This window comes from Parus major, chromosome 20, assembly GCF_001522545.3.
Source record: "Parus major isolate Abel chromosome 20, Parus_major1.1, whole genome shotgun sequence".
NCBI classification, from domain to species: domain Eukaryota; kingdom Metazoa; phylum Chordata; class Aves; order Passeriformes; family Paridae; genus Parus; species Parus major.
Genome location: NC_031788.1, coordinates 7,982,641 through 8,008,134, shown reverse-complemented (window position 1 = coordinate 8,008,134; position 25,494 = coordinate 7,982,641). Strand labels below are relative to the sequence as shown.

Sequence of the window (25,494 nt, the reverse complement as noted above, 5' to 3'; positions counted from 1 at the left end):
CAGCAGGACCAGTGTCTCCTGGCCCCAGGGGCTACATCCAGCCCAGGACCTCTCCTCCATGGGGAGCTCTGCGGGACCCGGGGCCACCCCCAGCTCTCCCAGCGTGGGAATAAATCCTCTTCTGCTCCCTAATGGCTTTTTTGGCACCGAACCCAAGTCAGGGACAGATTTAGACTGATCTCGCTGCTGGCTGAGAACGCAGCCTTTCCCCATGGGCGCTCTCGCCTCCCCAGAGTCGGGTGGGGACCCCGGCAGCGGTGCTTGCCTTGGCCCCCGAACCCCCAAACATGTGGTACCACGAACCTCGGGGCAGCCCGGCCGTGATGGGAGCGCGGTGCCGAGTAAAACCAGATCCCACACAGGGCCCCGGGACCCCCACGGGCCGCGGTCCTTCCAGCTCTGCCCAGAGCACAGAGACATTGTCCGAGCCCGGGATCACCCGAACCGCGCTCCCCCCGCAGCAGGGCGGTGCGGGGTGCTGGGTGCTGCACCCCTCAGCGTCCTGGCCAGGGATGCTAAGGTGCAGCCACCCCATAGCGCCCACAGGTACCCACAGCATCACTCTGAGCCCCACGGCACCCAGCCATGCACAGAACACCCACCAATACCTCCAAACACCCTCCGCACCCCACAACCCACCCCTTGTGCCCTACAGCACCCAGCCCTGCCCACACAGACCCATCTCCCCGCACAGCTCTTACCCATGACCACGGCACCCCTCGGTGCCCCATCACCCATCTGCCGCCGCAGAGCACCCAGCGGTGCCCGGATCCCCCCGAGCCCTCCCGCTGCCGCTCCCTCCCCTCCCCGCACTACAAGTCCCGGGGATCCCCGCGGCAGCGCCGCCCCCGCCGCTCCCCGCCCGCTCCGCCTCTCCCGCAGCACCATGGCCGCGGCCCCGGTGCCCGAGGGGGCTCCGCTAGAACCGCACGACAGGTAAGACCCCGCTTTCTTTTCCCCGGGATCATCCCTCCGGGACGGGACGGACACCGCGGTGCCCCGGAGCCGCCGGTCCCCGTTTCCCCGGGCTCCGGGGGTGGCGGTGCCGGTCCCGTCCCCCACGATGCCACTTCCGTGAGTGGGGCCTCCCCAAGCCCATCGCTCCATGCAATCCCTCCGCTTTTCCCACCAACCATTTCTTCCCACCCCCGCTTTATCTCTTGTTTATTTTCATCCCTTCCCTCCCCCCCTTTTGTGTTGCTACCTCTTCCCTTATTTAGCTTATTTCATGGTTTTTGCCCTTAATTTCCCAGCAGATAAACCACAGCCTCCCATTTTCCAAGCTTGCTTGCACATGCATCCACTCCATCAAGATGAAGAGTGGGACAACTTAAACTTTTCCACCCAAAAAACCCATACACGGTGATTGCCCCCAGCCCCCCCACACACTCATGTGTCCCCTCTGGTTTCCACCCCCTTTTCCAGCACAATCCTCAGAGAACTGACTGTTCCCAAATATCAAATATCTGGGAATTGCATTTGGAGCATCACCGGTGCTCTGGGGATGTGGCAAAGCTTTTAGGGATGGAGCACCCCTGCATCCCTGGTTGTATGGTACCAACACCCCACAGCTCCAACCAACCAACCCCAGAGCCAGTGCCAAAGCATCCCAGCAGTTCCCATCATCTTCCCATCCTGCATGTTCCAGCAGCTAAACCCAATGCTGGCAGCTGCCTGTGCTGTTCCTGTCAGCCAGCTGTGGATAGCGGGGAGGATGAGGATAAGGATGAGGATGAGGATGAGAGGAAGGAGTCCCCCCCAAGCTGTGTCAGTCGAGTGAGGGATGAGAAACTGGGTTGTGTAACAGAGCCCCTTCCACCGTGGCTCCCACCGGGTATAAATAGCAACGGATAATTGGCTTTGCAGAGGGAAATGTTTGTCCTTTTGTGGTGAGGGAGCAGAGACCATAATAGGGCTGGAAGGGAGTGTCTGTGCATGGAGCTGCTGAGATGAAGCGTCCAGCATCAGGTGGCTCCGACCAGGACAGAGTTCAGTACAAAGCTGGGTAAACAGGGAGTGACGTTCCGTGGGTTCCAGGATGGGCATGAGATGTGACAGTGGGATGGCAGCCAGGTCCCTCCATCCATTGTGTGGGTTCCTCCATCCCTCAGGCAGTTTCCTTCATTCCTCAAGTAGGTTCATCCATCCCATGGGCAGGTTCCTAGATCCCTTGGACATGTTCCTTCATTCCTTGGCTGTGTTCCTCCATCCCTTGGGTTTCTTGGACAGGGAAGGCCCAGCCAAGAGCTGGCACACGTGGATCCAGCCCAAGAAAGCCCAGCCCAGCGATGGAGGAAGCAGATTTGACCTCCACGCTCCTGTGGCTGCTGCTGACAGGATGGCATCTGGGAGCAAGACCCTCTCCTTGGAACAGGCATCCTTCCACTCAGGGCTTGGTGTGCCTGCAGCTGTCACACCAATCCAGTGACAATACTTGTGACCAAATAAGGAAAATCCACATGCATTTCCATCCTTAAATCCCAGGGGAAACCCACTCAGCAGCTGCCAGCAGCAGAAGAAAAAGGGGAACTTGGCCCTCGTGCCTGCTTTTCTCTTTCTCCATATTTTAATTCTGCCATTAGAGGAGGGATTTGCTTAAAAATCACCTGGAAGAAAAAAAGTCCAAAACCCAGGAATCTCAACTTGTGCAAGAACTGGGAAACTGGGAAGTGGCTTAGGAAGCAGAGGAGATTTGTGCCAGCAGGAAGGCTCAGTCACAGCTGGCCTTTGGAGCCAGTGTGTCCCACCTGGGAGCCCAGTGGGAATGTCGGGTGGGATGCTGGGAGACTTGCTCCCATCGCCTGGACATTGAACAAAGGCAGGAAAAGTGGCAGCAGGAGCATGAGATAAGGAACAATGTCCCTGGCTCCTTGCGCCATGTCCCGCATCCCTTTGCTTTTTTGCTTTTTTAATGAGAAGGAACAGAAGTGGCTCCGGAACAGAATTTTATTTTTAAACTTCTGAGAGAGCTTTTACAGCGAGAAGGGAGTCCAGGCAGAGATCAGGGATGGAAAAGTTCCTTTGATCATCGCTTGCTTCCCTGATGTTGCAGCAGCAGCTGCGGCTCATGCTGGGGGCAGGTTACCCCCAAAACCCTCCTGTCCCTGTCCCCTGCCTCAGGACCAGCCCCTCATCTCTGGTTCCCATCAGGTTTCCATCTTTGGAGACGATGCTCTGCAGGTGCCGTTGGTGAGCAGGAGCAGGAGGGGTTTCCTGATGACTGTGGGAGGCAGTGTGTTTCCCTTGCCTCTGGAATAACCTTGATGGCTCGAGGAGGAGGAGGAAAGGGTCTTTTTCCATTTCTGGCCCCATCTACAGGTGTTGGTGCTGAGCAGGAGGGAGCACCCTCCCTGGAACCCCTCAGCAGTGGGTGTGCAAAGGTCAAGCTCCTCTCACCATGCTGGGACAGGCTGGGGTCTCACTTGGTGGCCACGGGACTTTGTCAGGATGCTCCATGTCCCTGGCAGAGCCTGGCTGCCCTCAGGTGTGTCCTGCACCACCTTCTCCCTTCCCTGGCAGCCAGAGGCTGTGGGCTGAGGGCTGCTCTGCCCCAGTCTCTACTCCAGGGCTGGCCTGGACCCCCTGCCTTGGTGCCCAGCATCTCCCACCCTTGCCACGTGTCCTGCCCTTCAGCAGCTGCCTGGCTCCCTGGGCTTCCCACAGGATGCCCAGGCTCCCTGCCCTCCCTGGAGAGGCTGATACTGGAGGAAGAGCTGGGGGGGCAAGGGCAGCTGGCAGGGGGTGCTGAGGGAGCGGGCACAGCAGCCAGAGGGATGTTATTCTTAGCCACCCGCAGCCCTGGGGTGTTGAGTTTCACCCACTTGTTTACTCCAGGGCTGAGGGGATGGTGAGGGGCAGCTCTTGGGGAAGCTGAGTGATCCGGGGGGGAACCCTCAGCCAGACCCCCCAACGATGGGAGCCATGGAGAGGGGTGTGAGTCCTGGACCAAAAAGCCCTACCTGGCCAGCAGCCCCTGAGCCCCAGCTGCTCCCCCAGCTGCTTGAGGGGTGCTGGCTGGGTACCCCCTGCCCTGGGGTCATCCCCTCCTGCCCCCTGCAGCCCCCTCCCCAGTGGTGTCGAGAAGTCCCTGGGAACTCACCAGTGCCAGTGGATGTGGATGTCACTGTCCAGGTGCCCTCCTTGCTGAGCCCACACGTCCAGGACAGCCGAGCACCCCCAGTCCCGGGAGCAGAGGCGCCGGGGCCGGTGTTTATTGCCTGTGCTGGGGGCGGTGAGGGGAGGTGTCACCTCACCCCCAACCCCCTCTTTTTCTTTAATCAAGCCAGTGCTATTAATATCAGGTAATGAACGTAATCTGGAGGTTAAGCTATCCTCTTATGCTGCTGACCGCCCCGCAGCTCCCGGGCACAGACACTCCCCCTGCTCTTCTCCCTTCTCCTGCCTCCATCTTCCAGCCCCCTGGATCTGCTGGGGCTCTGCCTCACCCCGGCCTCCTGGGACCCTTCCGTGCCCATTCCAGGGGATCACTCTGTGCATGGCTCCGTGCTCCAAGAATCACCCTGGGAGCCCCGCTGGCATAGCCCCTCCCTCACCCTGCTAGTGCCGGTGGGACAGGAGCTGAAGTGTGGCCAGGGACAGGGGTGGCACCTGTCCAGGATCAGCCCTGGGTCAGCAGCAGGGGGAGATGAGCAGCCCCCCAGCCTTCTCCAGCGTCCGCATCTCCGGCTGCTGGGCCCTTGGGCCAGATGGCGGGTGAGTTTTGCTTTGTTTTTGGGTGGGATTTGCTGGTTTTCATCTGTTTGTTTGCTGGAGTGAACTCTTGGTGGCTCCTGTCCCAGTCCCTCTACCCCAATTCCTGTCTGAAAAGATCGGCCTCCCATGGGACATGGCTGCAGCCAGCCAGGCACCTCAGCAGGCTGTGGGGGGCTGCTGGGGGCTCCGTGGGGCTGGGAGCTCGGTCAGTGGGTTGTTTACAGGGCACAGAGCCCAGGACATGCTCTCCTGTGTGCTGCCAAGTTCAGGTTTGGGGCTGTGCCATCTTTCCTTGGAGCTGGGGGCACTTTTGGGCCCTGCTGCCTTTGCTGTCCCAGCCCCACATGGGTGCAGGGTGGTGGGGGGCTCTGAAGGGAGATGCAGAGAGCCTGAGCACAGTGGGGAAGGAGAGGGGTGTCCTTGCACTTCAGTAAATCCGTGCTTGGACTAAGCAGGAACAAAATTCTTCCTTCATTTGTGCTGCACAACAGCAGAGCTGGAGAGCCCTTCTCAGGAGCAGGATCCCCCCACCAGGCTTCGTCTGGGATGCTCCAGTGTAGGAGAATGGATTAAGGCAACCTCACCCCTGATAAATTACAGTTATGTTAATTACCAAAATCTGCCTTGCCCTTAATGGGTCACAGCCATGTCCAATAGGGATGAGTGTGATACTTTTATCACAATGGGTTAGTACCTCTGGAGAACACTGACCAAAAAGGAGAGGGAATTGCTGTTGTGAGGGGTCTGCTGTGAGGTCAGTCAGAGCCTGCAAGGGGAGTCTGCTGGAGTTGGAGTCTATGGGCTGAGCTTTGAGCTCTGGGACCTTTTCATGCTGATGGACTAGAGTGTGTGGAAGCAGCTCATTTCTACCTCTAACACAAGGTCTGCTGCAACACTCCAGCAAGGATGCAGCGGCTGCAGGGAAGGCAAGGCATCCCCAAAAGCTGAGGACAGCCTGGAGAGAACTGATGGCAGCCAAGCCCTCCAGGAAGGGTTGGTAGGAGAGGGGTTGCCAAGTCCAGGTGATGTTTCCTTTCCTCTTTGTGTGGCTTTGGCACTCCAGGGGTTTGCTCTGCTGGGGAGGGTCCATGTGGGACGAGGACCCTCCTCTGGGCAGAGCAATGGCATTGACTCCAGCTCTAAACAGAGCCCCATTCTCTGGGGCTCACTCTTGCAGGTGCAGGGCATTGCAGGGGCTTCAGCACTGCTGCAGGGAATTTCTGAAAAGGAATGGGTGGAATGGTCAATAGAGATGGCTGAGGTCAGCCAGCCCTTTGGAGAAGAAGAGCTCCTTCCTGGCAAAGGCATCCATGGAAAACATCTACAAATCTTGAAGTGTAACATTAGGAGAAAAGGCATGACCTTTGGAGAACAGCCCTGCAGCCCCACAGCCATGCTTCTCCCAAATAAATCATGGGAATTGTGGATTTGAGAGGTGTAGAATATCATCCGCCTGTAGAAGATACAGGCAGAGATGAGGTGTAGAGGTACAAGTTTAGATGATACTGATAGAAATGTGTAGAATTTTGATGGAAGTGCAGAATTATTTGGATGAGATAAGGCAGAGCAATAATTCTTGGGGTGGGATTCAGGTGCTGCACCCCAGAGCAGCCCCAGGTGTGCAGGGGAGGATGGCTCCCCTCCTCTCCTGGGGCGTGTCCCTGCATCCTGTGGCAGTGTCCCCTCTGTGCCAACACCCTGGATGTGCTGCAGGCACCCTGGAGAGCAAGAGATGACATTTGGGAAAGTGAGGTGGGGCTGTGGCTGTAATTCTGGGAACTGGTGGAGATGTTGGAGTCCAAGCCTCTTCCTTGCTGCCAGGAGCTGGGTGATGCTGGTTGGAGCAGTGGGAGCAGAGCTCAGCCTTGATCCACCTCCAAAAAACACAGGTTTGTCCAGCCTGGAGTCACTTTGGGAATGGTGGCCTGGGCCAGGATCTGCAGGCTGGCACAGCAGAGCTTGGTGCTGTGTGACACCAAGGAGCAGAGCATCCCAACAGGCTCGCCTGTCTCGTGGAGACTGATGTGCAATCCCGGGGGGAAAGCAGCAGAGCAGCCCATGGCTCTGGAGTAACCACGGTCTCAGGAGAGGGGCTGGGACACAGATGAGAGGAACCGCTTTCTTCTGTGGTAAACAACTCTGTTTTTGTCACCTCTGCTTCTATCAAGCCAAAGTGATGTTGTTTATGCCTCAGCACCCCTGGCTGCTGTCAGGCCCGCTCTGGGAGTACCACTGGTGGATAGTGGATGCTGCAGCATCACCAGAGGGAGAGGAAACCCAAACATCCCACCTGGATTTGCTTCTCCTCATGAAAGGAGCCATTTTCCACAGGAAGACACCTCAGAAGGTTTCCTAATGGGTGTCATCTCCTGAAGCTGCTTTTTAAGAGCCATAGTTGGGGTGTTTTGGGCTCCTGGTTGAGCCCCAGCCTGGCAGTGCTTTTGGAGCTGGCTGTGTGTGCTGATGGGCTCTGGTGAGGGATGGGGTGTTGGTGTCTTGAGCTCCCGTGGGGAACTCCATGAGGGCACAGCCTACAGTGGACATTGGTGGGAGAGACCCTGACACGGGCAGGAGCTGCAGCCTGCCTTTTCTTAGCAGGAATTCAGCAGTGCCAGGCAAATCCCTGTCTCCTTGCCTGCTCCACAGGGATGTGCCAGAGGTGGGGTTGGTGTGGGCATCCTGCCATGCCCAGGGGGTTTGCTGTGGGCATCATGCCATGCCCAGGGGGTTTGTTTCCTGTGCAGGGGTGGGGGTTGCTGGGTCACTTCACACACAGATGGCCCTTCTGAAATTTTGATCTTTATCTAAAATTGTTCTAAAAAGGGCTGGGGGAGGGAAGGGAATTAATCTTCATACCGAAACAGCTTAAAATCAGCCCAAAATCTGTAAAGCCCTGCAGTTTAAGCCCTTTCAAGAGCAAGCCATATCAGAGCAGCAGCAAAGCCCCGCTGGCTCCGTTGGGCTGTACCAAACAGTGACAGCTTGAAGCCAGTGGTGCCCAGATCTCTTGGTTTCTTTTCCAGCCCTGTCATGGCTAGGGAGAAGAGCAGGGAAAGCCCTTTGCACTTTCTCCCAGGGAGCAGACGTCCCTCGGGGGCAGCAGATCAGGAGCAGGGAGGAGCAAACACCGGTATAAATAATCCTCCCTGTCCCTTCACTGGCCAGGCAGTGGCTGCAGCTTATCTCCTGGCCAGAGGCCACTTATCTCCTCCTGACCACAGCTCTCCTCCTGCCAAGCTGGAAAGGGCTCTGGAGGGTGCCTTGTTCCTCTCCCTCAGGAAGATAAGGGAGCGTTCAGCAGCTCCAGGGCTTTGGGTGAGCTCAGAGCTCTCTCAGCTCCCAAGGCAAACTGATGGCTCTGCCTGGCTCTGCCCAGCTTGCAGGTTTGTCCTTGGGGGCTTCAGGACAAAAGGCTGGGAGAACCATGTCTTGGGTGTGAGTGGAGCACTCAAAGTGGGGAGAGGAAGGGGATTGGGGGGATGAGGATGGTTGTGCTGTAGCCTGTGTGTTCGACTGCTATCCCCAAGAAGGGTCCCTTGGCACACTAGGGTGGGTTGTTGCCCCCTGTAGCACACCTCTCAGTGCTTTGAGGGCTCTCTGGGGGATTTATTTCATGCAGACATTCCTCAAACAGCCAGACTTTAGGGATGGATGTTTGCATGGCGCCTTTTCCAGTTTAAAATTGCTTCTGTGTGAGAATTCCTCGGTGTCATCTGTGGCCATGGGTCACAGAGATGTGGGTGCTGCAGCGAGGCTGTGCTTGGCTGTCCCAGCTTTCCATTGCATCCCTCACCTGTACAAAGGACCCAGCAAGACCCTGCTCCCACACAGCGGGAATGTTTCCCCTTCCCCACCACCAGTAATCGTGTCCCTTCCTCTCCCCCCGCAGTAACAGCAGTGCTGAGTCCCTGGACCGGCTGTATCCCGCCGTGGGCTCCACCAAGCCCCCCCGCAAGCGGACCACCAGCCAGTGCAAGTCCGAGCCCCCGCTGCTGCGCACCAGCAAAAGAACCATCTACACCGCGGGCCGGCCACCCTGGTACAACGAGCACGGCACGCAGTCCAAGGAGGCCTTTGTCATAGGTGGGTCACCTCTGCACTGCCCAGGCAGCATCCGTGCCACCTGCCCCGTGGCTCTCCGGGAGATCTTGGTGGGAGTCCTGCCCCACAGCCTCCTTGGAAATTTGAGGTTGGCTCCAGCCTGGACAGGAGCAGGGGGAGTCCCTGTGGTAGGTCCTGCATTGACTGGGTGGGCTGAACCTGAGAGTGTGCAGGTGATGGGTTGTAGGACACCACATTCTGCTTCTTATTCCCTCAGCTCCTGGGGCTCTCACAAGTTCCTAGGGCTTCAGTCTGGACCAGTTCCCATGCCAGCACTCCCCATGTTACATTCCCATTCAATGATAGGTTTCCCAGCTCTTGCTGGGCATGTTGCTGGCATGTTCCAGTACATGCCATTTGACATTTTCTGGGATAATCTCTTGGAGTACCTGTGACTTCCCTCTTTGGAGGGTCCTCCAGCTTAGTGCAACAGCACAAGACCTGGGCCCCAGCCTGTGGTAGGAAGAGCTGTGCCTGGTGTTGGTGGCTTCATCACCTTTTCCCCGGCAGGTCTGGGAGGAGGCAGCGCCTCTGGGAAGACCACGGTGGCCACCATGATCATTGAAGCTCTTGATGTCCCCTGGGTGGTTCTGCTGTCCATGGACTCCTTCTACAAGGTGAGGCTGCACCCCTCTTGGCCTGGCCAGGCTCCTCAATTTGCCATTGCCTAGAGAAGCTGTGGCTGCCCCATTCCTGGAAGTGCCCAAGGCCAGGCTGGGCAGGGCTTAGAGCAACCTCTTCTAGTGGAAGATGTCCCAGGGGCTTGGAATGAGATGAGTTTTAAGGTCCCCTTCCAACCCACACCAATCTGGGATTGTGTGGGAACCCCTGGTGAAGAAACTTGTTGTAGATTTAGGGACAGCCATGTGGCTTTTCCTTTCCAGTAGTTCTTGTGGGGCAGGGAAGAGGTGACTGGGCACAGCAGTGGGGAGGGAACTGCCCAGCCATGTGCCCTAAGCTCTGCTCTGTGGCAGGTGCTGACCAAGCAGCAGCAGGAGCAAGCAGCCAGCAATGACTTCAACTTTGACCACCCCGACGCCTTTGACTTTGACCTCATCATCGCCACCCTGAAGAAGCTGAAACAAGGCAAGAGCGTCAAGATCCCCATCTACGACTTCACCACCCACAGCCGGAAGAAGGAATGGGTATGGGACACTGAGGGGGTGGGACAAGGGGGGGATGGCCAAGGGGGCACAGAGGGGGAGCTGACTGGACCCCTCCAGCCCCTGACCTTTGCATCTGATGGATGCTGTCACCCCCTGCTCTCTGCCTGGCTCAAGGTATGTTTTTTGGGTGAGCTGTCACAGTCACAACCCAGAGAGATTCCCTGGGACAGGACACATCTGAACAGATGTTCTGTGCCTAACCACATCCATTTTGACTCCACAGAAAACCCTCTATGGTGCCAATGTGATTATCTTCGAAGGCATCATGGCATTTGCAGACAAGGAGCTCCTGAAGGTGAGGAAGGGTTTTGAAGCAGTTCCAGGGTGAGATGGTGTGAGGATCTCCTGAGGTCCTGCAGCAGGGAGGTGACCTTCTCTTCCAGGTTACACCAGATGCTGCAGCACTTCCCCAGGTAGGAGAAATTAGTTTTGACTCTCAGCAGCCAGGAAAGAGTCCCTGGCAGAGGTCAAGTGTTTCAGCAAATACCTCGATCTCAGCCATTTGTGCCCAGGAAACAGGAGCTGAGTGGTGACCTGATTCCTGGCAGTGCTGGTGCATAAACACAACTAGAAATAGCCCACCTCCACACTGCATGCTGCAGCTTGCACAGCCAGAGGCAAAGTCTGCTGAACTTCTACTGCACAGAGCTGGTGTTGCTAGCATGGAATCATCCAGCACTTCAGGCTCTCTTGGGGATTATTTGGGTATATCGTAGATCACAGAATGGTTTGGATTGAAAGGGACCTTAAAGCTCATCTTTTTCCACCCCCTGCCATGGGCAGGGACACTTTCCGCTAGACCAGGGCTGCTCCAAGCCCTGTCCAACCTGGCCTGGAACCCTTCCAAGGCTGGGGCAGCTATAGCGTCTTTGGGCACCCTGTGCCAGGGTCTCACCATCATCACAGGGAACAATTTATTCTCAATATCCCATCTAACCCTTCTGTCAGTCAGTGTGAAGACACTCACCCTTGCTCTGTCACTCCAGGCCTTTGTCCAAGCTCTCCAGTTCTCTTGGAGCTTCTTTGGATTCTGGAAGGGGCTCTACGGTCTCCCCAGAACCTTCTCTTCTCCAGGCTGTACAACCCCAGCTCCCTCAGCCTGTCCCCATCCCTTGGAGCATCTTTGCAGCCTGACAAATGCTGCAGCAGGCAGTGAACCATACACAGACTCAGCCAAGTTCTGTCTAAAAAGTTTCCTCCCTGCCAAGTGAGCGCTTGGGCTGCACTTTTCTGGAGCAAGGATGACCTCCAGTGGACAGCTGTGTGAATCCCCCAGGAGACTCCACTCAGCATCCCACTCCTGCCTCTTGCAATTAAGGACACAGTCACGAGCTGCCCTTCTGTGCTAGGCTCCTTTCCAGCATTAATTGCCTGCCTGTGGCAGAGGCTTGGAATGAGATGATCTTTAAAGCCCCTTCCAGTTCAAACCATCTAAGGGTTCTTTGATTAACAAGCCAGTGCTTGGTGTGCATCACAGACAGTAACTCCTCTTGTCTCCTTCTCGCTCTTAAATAACATCCAGCCAAAGTGTTGGAGCTGGGTAGCAGTAGGGACAGAGTTTGGAGCAGGACAGGTCTCAGGGGACACGAGAATAAGGCGGCAGCAAGGGGCTCACAGCAGCACCAGCCAGGTTCCAGGGAAAAGCTCCACACAGGCCAGAGCAGAGCCAGGCCCTGTTAAGCAGGAGCTGGGCTCAGCCCCACTTGAGGCAGCAGGGGAAGGTGGGTTGAGTCCCAGACCTGACCAGGTGGGATTTTTCCCCTCTCCTTTCAGCTCTTGGATCTGAAGATATTCGTGGACACGGACTCGGACATCCGCTTGGTGCGCCGCCTGCGCAGGGACATCAGCGAGCGTGGCCGGGACATCGAGGGTGTCATCAAGCAGTACAACAAGTTTGTCAAGCCTGCCTTCGACCAGTACATCCAGCCCACCATGAGACTGGCAGATATCGTTGTCCCCCGAGGTACCTGCCCAGGGCTGTCCTCAGTGGCACCCCTGAGACACCTCAGAGAACTCTGCCCTCAGCTCTGGGCTTTGTGGTTTTCTGAACCCCAACCCTAGGTGTAACCCCAACCCTAGGTGTAACCCCAACCCTAGGTGTAACCCCAACCCTAGGTGTAACCCCAACCCTAGGTGTAACCCCAACCCTAGGTGTATCCCCAGCCCTAGGCAGAGCAGTAAAAGCAGCCTTGGACTGAGGCTGGTGCTGGGCAGAAAGACGTGAAGGGAGCCGAGTTGTGGCAGTCCTGTGTTCCCCATGGCATGCCTTTTGTAACCTCAGAGTCCCTGGACCTCTCTCTGGTGGGCATGGAGACAGAGTGGCTGGTCCCTGCCAAAGCAAAGGTCCTTCCAACTGAGGGTCTCTGCACAAAAGTGTGGGAAAAGTCTGTGGTTTTTCCTCAGCCAGTCTTCTCCCCTACCAGCTCCACAGTGGCTTAAGAGCTGGAACTGACTTGGAGATATCCAGTAACAGATTATTCAATAAGGATTTAATAAAAGCTGGAACTGCTTTGCAAGGAAAGGGCTGTTTTTGGGAAGCAGTGTGGTTTTGAGCATAGTGAGGAAGAAACCTGTGATCTTGACCAGGGTGACTTTTCTTTCCCTGGTATAAAGTAACAGGACAAGAGGAAATGGCCTCAAATTGCACCAGGAGAGGTTCAGGTTGAATGTCAGGGAAAAATTCTTCCCCAAAAGTGTTGTCAAGCCTTAGCACAGGCTGCCCAGGGCAGTGGTGGAGTCACCATCCCTGGAGAGATTTACAAGGTGTGTGGATGTGGCACTTGGGGATATACTTTAGTGGTGGGCTTGGCAGTGCTGATTTAATGGTTGGACTTGATGATCTTAGAGGACTTTTTCCAACCTTTACAATTCTGATTCTGTGATTCTTTTGCTTTTGGGTCACTCCAGGGAGTGGAAACACTGTGGCCATCGACCTGATTGTTCAGCATGTCCACAGCCAGCTGGAAGAGGTAAGAGGTGCCTGGTCCTTGGGTGTTGAGGGTGGTTCACAGCCTTGCCTGGCAGGGAGCTGTGCTCTGGGTGCCCAGGCGGGAGTGGCCTGGCTTCTGTGCTCCAGGTGTGGGAGTTCCTGTGAACTCCTCCCAGCCCTTTCCCTCAGTCCAGTGAAGGAAACTGCCTTGTCCCTGTGCTCTGGTTGGTCCTGGCACCTCTGCCAGCTGTGGTGCAGCAGCAGCTTCCTTCCCTGCCTGGGACAGCAAGTCATGAGGGGACAAACCAGCCACCCTCCTGTGATCCGAGGGATATGTCCCCCTGTCCGCAGCCCTCCCAGGGCCAGCATTGCCCCAAACCCTCCACTGCTCTTGGGCTTCTCCTCTTCCTTCCCATGCAGACCCTGCTGCACAGTCTTTCCAGTCAGGAGCCCACTTTCCCACATCTGTGCTGTATGCAGCTTCTGAGTTTCAAAATTCAAAGTCTTGTCACATTTGAGCCCCAATCCAGGCACATGCTCCATCACTTCCCCACTGGTGGCTTAAAATCTTCTCCTGTTTGTCCTGGGCCAGTCCTGATCAGTGGTTTGGGACCCTGCAATGAACTGATGGCATTTTGTGTTGCTGTCCCTGAGCAGCAGTCTCCTCACACCCCACAGTTGTAGTTTTGGTGATGTTTCAGTTGTGGAAATGTTCAGAGTGATGCAGGGAGTGTGACCTGCAGATAGATTAACTGGAAAGTAAAGGGCTTGATTGTTTCAAGTCTGTTTTGGAGCTCCTAGGAGGCAGGAGCTGCTCAGCTCTGGGATGGGAGCTGGCATGGCTTGGCATCTGGCTTCCCATGCCTGCTCTGGAGGGACTGCTCCTGGCAAAGGTGTCTTGGCAGGTTCCTCCTGGACTACCTGGCTGCCTGAATTCCCAGAACTAAACTCTGGTTGGGAGGGTGGTTTCTAAACCCTCAGTCACAGGAGGAAGGATTGAAGCCCCAGCATCTCTGCTAGTGCCAGGCTGAGAAGGGCACCCAGCCCTGAGGCAGAGTCCAGGAAAGGGGAATGGCTGTTTCCCCAGCTCCTGGGATCCAGACAGGGAATATCACAACAAACCCAGCACCTCCAGGGTGCCACTGTGAGCCAGGCAAGGGGTTGGCTTGGGGAGGGCTTTCATTTACCTGGGGAGGGGAAGAAGGGCAAAAGGCTGCATGTGAATTCAGGAAAATACTCCTATTTTTCCTTTTTTTTTATCTTGAAACGACCCTGGTGTTGACAATGCTTAATACCGGTTGCGTTGTGTCTTTGTGTTGCTGCCGCAGCGTGAACTCAGTGTCAGGTAAGAGCCCTCACTCTGTCCTGTCTGTGCAGCCGAGGCATTTCCAATGCCAGGCACTGCTTGGCCTCACCCCGGCCCACGGCGGGACCGGCAGCTCGCGGAGCGCGCGGCCTCGTCACCCTCCACGGCGACAAAAGGCCACCGTGCCCTTGGCTTTGGGATGGCAGGGACAGGGTTGCTCCCCAGGGAGGTACTGCCAGCTTGAGCACAGACCCCTGAAGCTGGGACAGGGCCAGGTTTGTACCTGGGGATGCCTGGTCTCTGCAGGAGGGGAGGCTTTGCATCCTGAGATTCTCTTTTGTTTCTCTTCGTCCTCTAAAATGAGTGATTTTCAGAGCCACTCTCCATCCCTGATGAATAAAGATCATTAAACATCAATTATTAGGTTAGTCAAAGCACTTTGAAAAAAGGGTGGACAGTGACTTTTTAAATGGGCAGAAAGTAATAGGACAAGGGGGAATGGTTTTAAACTAAAGGAGGAGAAATTTAGGTTGGATAATAGGAAGGAATTCTTCCCTGTGAGGGCAGTGGGGCCCTGGCACAGGGTGTCCAGGGAAGCTGTGGCTGCCCCATCCCTGGAAGTGCTCAAGGCCAGGTTGGACAGGGCTTGGAGCAACCTGGGATAGTGGAAGGTGTCCCTGCCCATGGCAGGGAGTGAAATAAGATGGTCTTTAAGGTCCCTCCCAGCCCAAACCAGTCTGTGATCTTGGGTGTGGTGGGAGCCCTGGACCCCTCGCTGCACACAGGGATCTGCCTGGTGGCACCCAAAGGAGCGTAACAGCTTCACATGGCCAGAGGTGCCAACTTCCCCACAGCTTCTGGATGCAGAACCATTTCTAGAGGACTGAGAAAGTCCTGCTGCCCAAGTCAAGCAGGATTTCTAATTTCTCAGTATCTGCAGGTGGATGATATCACATATATTTTGATTTACTTAACCTCTGCAGCATGGGGCTCCAGATGGGATTTCAGCTCTCTTGCTTCCATTAAAAAGCCACCTAGGCTTTCAGGTATTCTTGTAGGGAGCGGAGGGAATGCATTACTGAGGATGGATTTCCATTTAGATCTCCATCATTTCATGGAGATATGCAACTCAAGTAACCTTAAGATTTACATTTGGTATACAAAGAGCTTTTAAAATAACTGAGATGAACAGGGAAAAGGCTCTGCTTTACTTATTTCTGCCTCAGCCACTCACTTCCTAGACTAGACAAGTGGATGTTTTATTTTCCTTTGCTTGTTTAACACCCTGGGGCCTGACATTTCCATACAGACACGTAAGCTTCCCTCTATGTCTGGAGGTCCAGGTGGAAAAGTGCTCTTTAGTACAAAGAGAAATCTGTTGCTTTAAAAATGGCAGGAATAACAGTAGAGAGGAGACTAATATGTGTGCAAATATATATATATATATATATATATATATATATCTAAAACTAAATATATATATATATGTATATGTGTGTATATATAGATACTTATGCACCTACAAAATTTCCTTTCTCCTCCTTAGTCAAAGAGTTGCTCAGTACAGGTGATCTTTTGCACTTAAAAATTTGGTACTTAATATATCCATAAAGTGTTAGAAGTTTTACAATAGTAAGTTTGGAAAGGTAACTCTGACCTCTGGAAACACCTCCATGATCACCACACCCACAGGTGGTTTTATGTTCTGTTTAAGGCTTCCATTTATGCCTTTGACAGAAAACCTGGAAAAAAAATCCTGCAAAAACCCAAATCTGTTGCCACTGCTGTAGCCCCAGTGCTTTCCTGCTGCTATGGTTTCCCCCAGCCCTGCTATCTCTCTGCAAGAGGAGTGGGGTGGATGGAGAGTCACATCAAGTGAGATGTGCCTGGCAAATACAATTGTTTCCACCACAAGCAATTCCCATCCTCTTGTCTGGAATGGCTTCATCTAAATGTCACAGTTGTTCTGAAGTCACTGCTGTTTGGCGGTGGTGGGGACACAGGGAGGGCTTTGTGCTGGTAGGATAAAACCTGAATGCTTAGATCTCACCCCAGTCCAAGGTGTCTCTGTGGCTCTTGTGCTCCAGGGCTGCATCTCCTGGCCAAGCAAATGGCTGGGGATAGGCAGGGAGTGCCTTTCCCCACTCAGATGGGTGAATTCTGGGGGATTTAAAGCAAGTGGTGCCTTCCTTGGGCATGCAAGGCTTGTTTTCATTCTGAAACCCCTGGCTCCTGGGGAAGCATGCTTGCCTTCCCAGTTATTCCCTCAGAGCACAGGTAGGACCTTAGCATCTTTAGGATATTTCTTGTCCAGCTTTCCCCATGTTTGACTGTGCTCCTGCTGGAAATGTGGTTCCATACCAGCACTCCCAGGTGGATATTCCTCCTGGAGCCTGGCAGCAGGAGCCAGAGCAGCCAGCCCATGCTGAGGCACAGTGCTCCCATCCCAGCCTGTTCTCCATCCCTCCTGCCACACTCTCAGCATCCAGCCCTGCTCCTGGAGCCAGCGCTCTTTCCAGCTGATTCCCCTCGCCAATCAATATTCCCCACCCCCAAGGTCCCGATCAGCTTGGCATGCCCTTTGCCAATTGTGTCTTTAAATATCAACCCATGGCGCAGTTTAATAGCCCTTGTTTGAAATGTCAGCCCTGAAAGGCAGCCGTGTACGTGTTTGAAATGCCTTGACTGCATCATCTCCTTTGTAGCTGGATGTCTCTTGTCTGCTTCCTGCTAGATAGCATGTTCCACAAAGAGCCAAGGATGCTCCCTGAAGCCTTCCTGGGAGATGGTCACCCCTTTCTCTCTCTCTCTTTCTTCTTCTTTCCCTTTTTTTTTTTCTTCAAAGCCTTTGTTCTCAGGGGGAAAAAATAAGTTTCCAAAATAAGACGTGCTCATGGCTGCCTGTCTGGATGTTCCGTCACAGCCCTGTCTTGGCAGGGAGGGACAGGAGGCATCACACTCCCTCCTGCCCTCCCAGGATGGGCAGGGGGTGACACAGTGGATGGCTGCTGGAAGGGCTGAGCTCTTCCCTCAGCCTGCTGGCCTTCTCCAGTCATGGTCAGCCCAAGGCAGGTCCAGGTGAGCCCAGGGGAAGGAAAGTTTTCCCTGCAGATGATGTTCTGTTCAGAGCCAGGTTTGTCTCCTTGTTTGCAGTGCTCTTGGCTTTCCATGTTCTCCAAGGCTTGAGCAGATCATCATCCTAGAGGAGGAGGATACCCCTGTGAGCCCACAAGCAGTTTGTCCAAGAGAAGGGCAGGTTGGATGATGGATTTTTAGGTTGGACAAAGGCTTTTGGCCTTGAGTGCCTACACTTGCTTTGCGATTTCAGTGGAGCCCTGGGTGAGAGCTTGACACGAGCCCTGGATGTGTTGAGTACTGGGTTGTATGAGGCTTGGAGCAACCTGGTCTAGTGGAAGGTGTGAGGGTGGAATGAGCTGATATTTAAGTTCCTTCTCATCCAAGCCATTCCAGCATTCTATGGTTCTATGTCCCTCCAAACTCCAGGAGCCACTGCTGCAGTGTGGCACTACCTAGGATGGAGGTGGGACAGTGTCCCTGCTGTGGCTTCAGGACAGTGAGAGCAGACAGTTCTTTCCCCTCATGGAGCCAGTGCTGTGGAGAGCTGTGGTGACATGACTTGGTCACCAAGGGAGGAGTGTTGGGTCTGCACAATGATGACCCAGGCACCAGGCAGGTCCAAGAGCCGTTAATCAATTAGGGGATTTTTCCCCCCTCTGACTAATGACGGTGCTTTCTCCTCTGTTTCATGTCATGTTTGTCCCTCTCCTCTTAAACTCTCGTGTCTCCTGTCTTGTCTCCCCTGAACATCCCTCCCACCGGGTGACCAGAGGAAGCTGCGCTGGGATATGTGAGGAGACAAATGCTTATGGCAGTGTTTTGGTTGTGGCACTAACGGTGGGGAGTGGGCGAGGGCTGTGCAGGGTGAGCTGCCTCACTAACCTGGGCGGGGGATCCTGGGGCAGACAGCTCATGGGGTCCTGCTTTGCTGGGGCTGTGTGGGCCAGACAGAGGTGGGGGTGCTTGAAGGAGAAGCTTTATCCCAAAAATGGGACCTGTTTCCCCAGAAGGCACCATGGAGAGACCCCCACAACACTGAGTGGCATCCAAGCTGGGTGGTATCCAGACTTCCCTGCCCCCACACTGCATGGGTGTCGAAGGAAGGTGTGGAAAACTTGGTGACAATGCTGACAGCATTTCTGGGGGGTCTGTTGACAGTTCAGGATGCTGGGGAGGTGTTCCCACTGCTCATGGAGGTTGGAAAACCCTTGGCATCTGTGGCAGGGAGCAGGAGTAAGGTCACACCGTGACAGGAGAGGGGCTCCCCATTCCACTGGCATGGTGGGATGCTGTGACATGGACCTGGCAGTGATGGAGGGGAAAAGTTCCAGTGGCAAGCTCAGTCCTGTGCTCCTTGCTGAGCTGTGGTGATGGGAGATGACCCAAGCAGCTCCTCTGGTTTAGGTAACAGCAGTTTGTAACCTGGGCAAACCCAGCCATGTGTGGCCCTGTGTCAGGACCCTCTCTGCCCCACAGAGCAGGTGAGCTGGCAGCCCCCATGCCAGCACCAGCACCTGCCCAAGGCAGGGCTCACACCCTCACCACCACATGTGTTGGCATCCCAGGGGCTGAGAGGGGTTTAGGCAGGGCTGTGTCCCCAGGCCAGCTTTGGCAGGAGGAGGGAAGGGAGAGCTGTGGGGGCAGAGCTGTGGGTGCTGCCAGCAGCACAGCCCTGGCACAGGAGCATCTCTGAGGGCTTCTAACCCACGGGACAGCGACTAACGGAGTGAGCTCGCTTCACTGACAGCAGGGCCAGGGCCTTGAGGGCTGCTTGTCCCAAACCAGCAATGGGGTCTGCACACAACAGGCAAGCCCATGAGGGAGCCACAACCCATCCATGCTCTCTGCATGGCTGCCAGCTGTCCTGGCTCTCTGAAGCGTTCCCTGCATGGGGGCTTTTGGCTGCTACTCAGGACTGATAAAGCAAGAAGGAGCCCTTAAGTACCCACAGGCCTTGGGAATGTCTCGTTTGGTGTTGGTTGGCCAAGACCAGGAGATGGCTATGTGGATGGAGGCCTCAAGCAATGCCCTCCTCCATGCCTATCCATCTTCTCTGTCTTCCTCTCTGCTTGCGTGCCTCTGTGTGCCATTAATCCAGGTTTTTGCTTGATTTGAAATCTTAATCATTCAGTGCTTTCATTTGCTCTCTTCTCTGCCTCCCCAACATCTGTGTTTTTTGCTGGATGCAGCCGCTGGCACGTGTGTGATCTGACGTGTGGCTTTCCAACCCCAGCCCTCCTCCCAGACAAAGTAGCTTGTCCATCCTGCCCAGCCTTGTGGAAGCCAAATGTGACCTTCTCATTACTGCTGCTCTCACAGGGAGAAGTGACTAATGGGGCTCCATTGTGCACTTCCCCATGAATGGTGTTCCCTTGATCCCAGAATAGCTCCCAGCCCTATTCGTTATGTGGAATGAGTCACACAGAGCCAGTCCTGTCCAGCCATAAAGTCTTGAAGCTGTTCCCAATTTGGAATGGGCCAAGTGGTCTCTAAAATAGTCACATTCCAGATATGTGCCAGTGCTGCCAGCCTGGCTGCCTGTCCAATTCCTGGTGACATCTGGCACTTGTAGGTCACAAATGATCACAACAGCGCCTTCTCACCCCATGAGTCCAAGATCCATCAACAGATAAGGTTCTGGAATAGGAGAATATTTTGACTTTTTCTACTTACTTCCCAAACAGTGGGAACCAAGATAGGCCAGCCACCTTCAGAGAATCTGTGGCTGCCCCATCCCTGCAAGTGTTCAATGCCAAGATGGATGAGGCTTGGATTAACCTGGTCTAGTGGGAGGTGGCCTTGCCTATGGCACAGGGTTGGAACAAGATGGTCTTTAAAATCCTTTCCAACCCAAACCATTCTGTGGTCCTGGGTCAGCTGCCCAGCAGGAAGGGCAGGTCCTTGGGCTGCAAGGTCTCCCTAACTCCAGTGACCCTGGTTTGTGGATGCAGGTCCCTTTGCCATGGCAGGGACCAGGCAGGGCTGGCTGCTCGCTCAGTTCAGCTGGACAGCCTCTGTGTGTGTTTGCAGTGTGAGATGACATCTGGGAGGATGGCTCTGGCCATGTGCTGTGCTCCAGCCCTCGGGCAGCCTGCCCCAGACCTTCTGACAATGTGTTTGGTTTTCAGGGCTGCCCTGGCCTCTGCCCACCAGTGCCACCCCCTTCCTCAGACCCTCAGTGTGCTGAAGAGCACCCCTCAGGTGAGGGGCATGCACACCATCATCAGGTAAAGCCCCTGCTGTGGCTCCTGGGGTGGGATGGGGCTCAGATGCTGCTGGGATGGGCTGGCCTGTCTCTGGCCTTCCCAGTCCCATTTTTGCCTGTTTGTGTGGCTTGGAGACACAAGACAGGGCAGATGGGGGTGGCCCCTGCATAGAGGAGCTGTGCAGTTACTGCTCAGTCATTTTGCCAACAATTTTTCTGCTTTTTACCTTGAAACAGACACCACACTTTCAGGCTCAGATGGTACAAACGAGAACGAGGAAGGGACAGGGACTGCCAGACCTCTGCTAGCATCTCCTGGGATGCATTTTGGTCAGAGCTGACGTTGCCTTTCCCTCCCCTCTAGAAACAAGGAGACCAGTAGAGACGAGTTCATTTTCTACTCCAAAAGGTTGATGCGGTTGCTGATTGAGCACGCGCTCTCCCTGCTCCCATTCCAGGTGAGTTCAAGGCTGCAGATGCTGGGTTTCCTCTCTGATTCCTAACCCTCAACTGCTGGGGAGCCAGGACAGTCCTGGTGCTGCTCCTCCAACCTTCCCCACGGATGAGTCCTTTGAACCCTCAGATTAAAAAGCACCAGGACTCCCCAAGGCTATGGAGCAATCCTGTGGCCCTGGGTGACAACTCTTTGTCCAGCCTTGCTGTCCAAGGGTCCAGGGCTGGCTGGCTCCAGGGCTCCTGTGAGAGCCACATCTCTGGTAACTCTTCTCACACGTTTTTTTGTAGAGTTGCACAGTCCAGACCCCTCAGGGACACGACTATGAAGGGAGGACATACAGCGGGAAGCAAGTAAGTGGAAACCAAAGCACTATTCAGACCTGCCCTGTGGGGGTGCACTGAAAGCCCTGGCTGGGCTGGCCCTGGCACCAACAGAGTTTTGGTACCTGCTATCATGAGTATGACAGCCTGTACCACCAGGAAGGACAGGTTGGTCACCAAGGGTGCCATCAACAATGTGCCACTCATGCCCCCTCACTGAGGGTGGACTTGGAGTGGGGCAGCCCTCTTGGAAGGGATGTGCATTTGGGGTGCCCATTAGAGTCCCTTGCTGCTGAGACCCAGTGTGGGGTGGTGGCAGCTTTTACATGGTGCAGCCACCCTGGCCATGTGCTGCAGATCACCGGGGTGTCCATCCTGCGAGCAGGAGAGACCATGGAGCCGGCGCTGCGCGCGGTGTGCAAGGACGTCCGCATCGGCACCATCCTCATCCAGACCAACTGCAACACTGGCGAGCCCGAGGTAAAGCTGAGGATGTCTCCTGATGTGCAGGGTGGGGGCATGGCTCAGGTGTTTCCTGACAGCCCTTCTGCAGCCCAGGAGCTTGTCTTGGCCAGGGTTGAGTGCTTTGAAAGCTGCTCAAGTGGGTTTTGCCAGCGGGATTGTGCACACAGGGGCTGGTTTGCTGCCGAGTGTTTGTGCTGGCTCTGAACTGACAGCCAGGGTCCCAGGGACAGAGAGGCAGGAGGGATCCTTCATTCCTCAAATAGAAGGGCTCAGGTTGCTCCATTCGTCTGCAGCCTCTAAGCTGCTCTCTCTTTCCTCCAACCAGCTCCACTACCTGCGGCTGCCAAAGGACATCAGTGAAGACCACGTCATCCTGATGGATTGCACGGTCTCCACGGGCGCCGCAGCCATGATGGCAGTGAGGGTGCTGCTGGTACGGATGGGTTGGGTGGGGGGCTGGCTCTGGAGCAACCTGCAAAGCACCATCCCCAGCCATGCCAAGGGGATGTGCCTGGAACTGGCTCCTCTGCAGGAAGGAGGGTGTCAGGAAGGAGGATGTCAGGAAGGAGGGTGTCAGGGTGCACAGCACAGGCTGGGGTAACTCACCCTGAGCTATCCCTGTGCATTTCCTGTAGGATCATGATGTCCCAGAGGACAAGATCTTTCTGCTCTCCCTGCTCATGGCAGAGATGGGTGTGCACTCAGTCGCCTATGCGTTCCCCCGGGTGAAGATCATCACCACGGCTGTGGACAAGAAGGTGAATGACCTCTTTCGGATAATCCCTGGCATTGGTGAGTGTCTGGGTAGGAATGACTTGCAGTGAGGGGATTTTTAGTGCTTCTGGTGGGGCGAGGACATGAAGCCCTGGTTGTCAGCAGCAGTTTAGGTCTGGTCTTATACTACCCAGAGCCCTAGGACCCCTCCTGGGTCCTGCAGCCAGGTGGGTGTCAGAGTCACCATGCTGGCTTTGAGGGCTGTGGGGCAGCCATCATCTTGTCAGCAACAGGAGCCATTCCACATTCCATGAGCCTCCTCCAGCCCCAGGCAGAGAAGTCAGGCTGGGGCAACTGGAGCAGCCCTGTGCCCACCTCCTTCCCTAAACTGCCACCTTCCACAAGTTCACCCAAAATAAGCTCACTGTTCTGTCCTCACCTCTACTGTGCCAGGAAACACCTTCCACCGGGTGTTAAACCAGCCTACAGGCTGCTCCAGTTTTGCTGCCACTCAATTTTTCCTGCTGTTCAAGCTGTCAGATAAACCTGCTCTGGTTCCCTTGCCTGCTGAGGACAGGCAGGAGGATGGGCTCCTGCAGTGCTGCACTCTGACTTTCTCTCCCCACAGGGAATTTTGGTGATCGGTACTTCGGGACGGACGCTCCTCCTGACTGGAGCGACGATGAGGATGCTCTTAGCACTTAGCTGGATGTGGAGGTGCCACTGGCACCAGGCAGCTTCAGCACCGCACCTTAACCCCTCTGTCCAGTGCAGATTTCTCCTTCCTCTCACCAAGCATAGATATTTTTTTCAAATCTTACATCGGAGATCTAGGGCATATTTTTTCAGAGAAACATAAATCCTAGTTTGACTTTATGGACAGTCGCGTGTCCCAGCATAGAGCGGAGTTAATTTATTTTAATTTAAATATTTGCCTATATAACTTATTGGAGATATTTTATAAAGGAGAATAATAAATTTTTTCTCTGGTTTTCTTGAATGGAGCCTGTCTTTTTCTGTCACTTCCCATGGGTGCCTAGAAGGATTTGTGGCCCTTCAAGACTACAGTCCTGGGAGGGGAGATGTCGTAAGCTGTGGTGGGAGGTCAAGAATACCACACCTTCAATCCCAATCCAAACTCGGTGCCAGAGTAGAAGGCAGTGCCTCCTGCCTGAAGGGAAACCAAAGCTATTACAGAGCATCCAAAGGAGCTACACAAGGATGGTGAAGGACCTGGAGGAAAAGCCATACAAGGAGCAGCTTGAGGTCACTTGGTTTGTTCAGCCTGGAGGAGATTGAGGGGAGAAACTGTTGGGGTCTGCAACTTGCTCCTGTGGGGAGGTGGAGGAGCAGGCTCTGATCTCTGTGTATGACCCGTGACAGGACCCAAGGGAGTAGCTGGAGCTGTGTCATGGGGTGTTTTATATTGGATATTAGGAAAAAGTTCTTCTCCCAGAGGGTGGTTGGACACTAAAACAAGCTCCCAAGGCTGCCAGAGCTCAAGGAGCATTTGAACAACACTAAGGCATATGAGGGGATTGTTGGTGTGTCCTGTGCAGGGCCAAGAGTTGGATTCAATGATCCTTGTGGGTCTTTTCTAACTCAGGTGATTCTATGAGGTTCAGCTCAGATCATATCACAACTTCAGCGGAAGAAGCACCAAGTGCCTGTTGTGAGTTTGTCAGCCAAAGTGAAACAGAGCTCACCCCAACCCCAGCTCTTGCTGAATCAGAGGAGCAGGTTCTGTAGCTGACCCAGGACACAGTGACCAGGGTCTGACCTGTCACAGAGCAGGGTGACCACAGTGGAAGGGGAGCTGGCCCTGCAGGAGAGGGGTTCAGCCACAGGAAGCTGTGACCACCAGGGCTGAACATAGCACGTTTTCCCTTCATGCAGGATTCAAAGTACCAACCCTACACCTTTGTGCAGGAGATAAATATCCCAAGAGGAGCATATCTATCTCATTTTTGGGTATCCCTGACCTGGAGCTAGCTCCTGAGGGGTCAGGCAAGGCAAGCAGGTGCTGCTGGCAGCACGGGATGGGAGGATGATGCCCTGCCAAGCTCTCACCAAACTGGAGAATCACCTGGTGATCACTCAGTGTGGGCTTGGGTGTGATGAGCCCAAAATAACCACCATTGCTCTGCAGCACATTGTGCAAATTCTCAACTAGATATAAAAGAAAACACATACCCAAGTTCCTGCCAGCACTTCATAAGAGAAGGAGCCCTCCACTGAAAGCCACACTCGGAGCCAACACTGACACTTGATTAGTGTATGCTAAAAATAGTTCCCTGTGTGGGTGGAAGGAGAGCTCATGAGCACACACATGGGAGGACAGGCAGGCATGGGGGGTTTAGGCTGGAGCAGCAGGTCAGCAGCAGTGGGTCACCAGGTTTGTGCAGGAGCAACACATGGACAGGGACATCTTCACAAGCTCTGAACCCCATCCAACCTGGCCTTGAATGCTTCCAGGGATGGGATATCCAAATGTCACTCTGGGGGGCAAAGCACCTCCTCTCCCCCAGCATTATTGGCATCTGCCATCAGGTAACGTATAACAGGACAAGAGGAAACAATTGTGCCAGGGGAGGTTTAGAATGGATATTAGGGAAAATTTCTTCACTGAAAGGATGCTCAGACATTGGAACAGGCAGCCCAGGGCAGTGCTGGAGTCACCATTTTTCCTTAGCAGATCCCTTTTTTGCCTCAGATCTGCACTTTCCCCAGTAGCGTCACGTTTTTACTCAGAAGCTGCACTACCTGGTCTGTCTGAATTCGAGAAAGGTTTGGATAAGGCTCTTATGCACATGTATTAGACTTTGTGCATGGCCAGGAGTTGGACTCAATGATGCTGATGGATCCCTTCCACAGATTCTATGGGTCAATTCAGCATATTCTATGCTTCTGTGATTATTTTGCTGCAGCAAACCAGCCCCGTGCCCTTGCCAGCAGCTCCCACTGGGCAGCTGCTCCTGCTACTGGCAAACACTAAACCATCACCTCCCTTCCCACCCTGTGGGCTGCTCCTGCCACTGGA

The 25,494-nt window shown here is 54.7% G+C and overlaps 1 protein-coding gene and 1 long non-coding RNA gene across 4 annotated transcripts; one reads left to right on the top strand and one right to left on the bottom strand.

Annotated features, from left to right (window-relative positions):
* The first annotated feature begins 855 nt into the window (after window positions 1-855).
* On the top strand, window positions 856-23,454 carry UCKL1 (uridine-cytidine kinase 1 like 1). Of its 3 annotated transcripts, none has more exons than XM_019008686.1 (15): window positions 856-936; window positions 8,603-8,796; window positions 9,325-9,431; window positions 9,789-9,959; window positions 10,204-10,275; window positions 11,754-11,943; window positions 12,888-12,949; window positions 18,064-18,083; window positions 20,422-20,520; window positions 20,863-20,956; window positions 21,243-21,305; window positions 21,633-21,755; window positions 22,066-22,173; window positions 22,376-22,532; window positions 23,083-23,454. In XM_019008686.1, exons 1-15 carry the CDS (start codon window positions 887-889, stop codon window positions 23,157-23,159), a joined length of 1,587 nt encoding a protein of 528 aa, XP_018864231.1. In that variant the 5' UTR covers window positions 856-886; the 3' UTR covers window positions 23,160-23,454. The 3 variants fall into 3 exon arrangements, with proteins under 3 accessions (XP_018864231.1, XP_015502946.1, XP_015502947.1); XM_015647460.2 differs by lacking the exon at window positions 856-936 and adding an exon at window positions 4,101-4,713; XM_015647461.2 differs by lacking the exons at window positions 856-936; window positions 18,064-18,083 and adding exons at window positions 4,101-4,713; window positions 14,238-14,254.
* Window positions 3,040-4,535, bottom strand: LOC107213254. Its single transcript, XR_001524683.2, has 3 exons — window positions 4,446-4,535; window positions 4,100-4,222; window positions 3,040-3,267 (listed from the first exon to the last, which is right to left on the bottom strand). It is a non-coding gene; the product is annotated as an uncharacterized LOC107213254 (long non-coding RNA).
* Window positions 23,455-25,494: the final 2,040 nt, after the last annotated feature.

Bases quoted from the DNA above. Each gene is read 5' to 3' on its own strand.
- UCKL1 (XM_015647460.2), top strand. From the start codon at position 4,646: ATGAGCAGCCCCCCAGCCTTCTCCAGCGTCCGCATCTCCGGCTGCTGG. The intron at 9,960-10,203 runs GTATGGGACACT...TTGACTCCACAG, and splicing joins ACAGCCGGAAGAAGGAATGG to AAAACCCTCTATGGTGCCAA. The intron at 20,521-20,862 runs GTAAAGCCCCTG...CCTCCCCTCTAG, and splicing joins GGCATGCACACCATCATCAG to AAACAAGGAGACCAGTAGAG.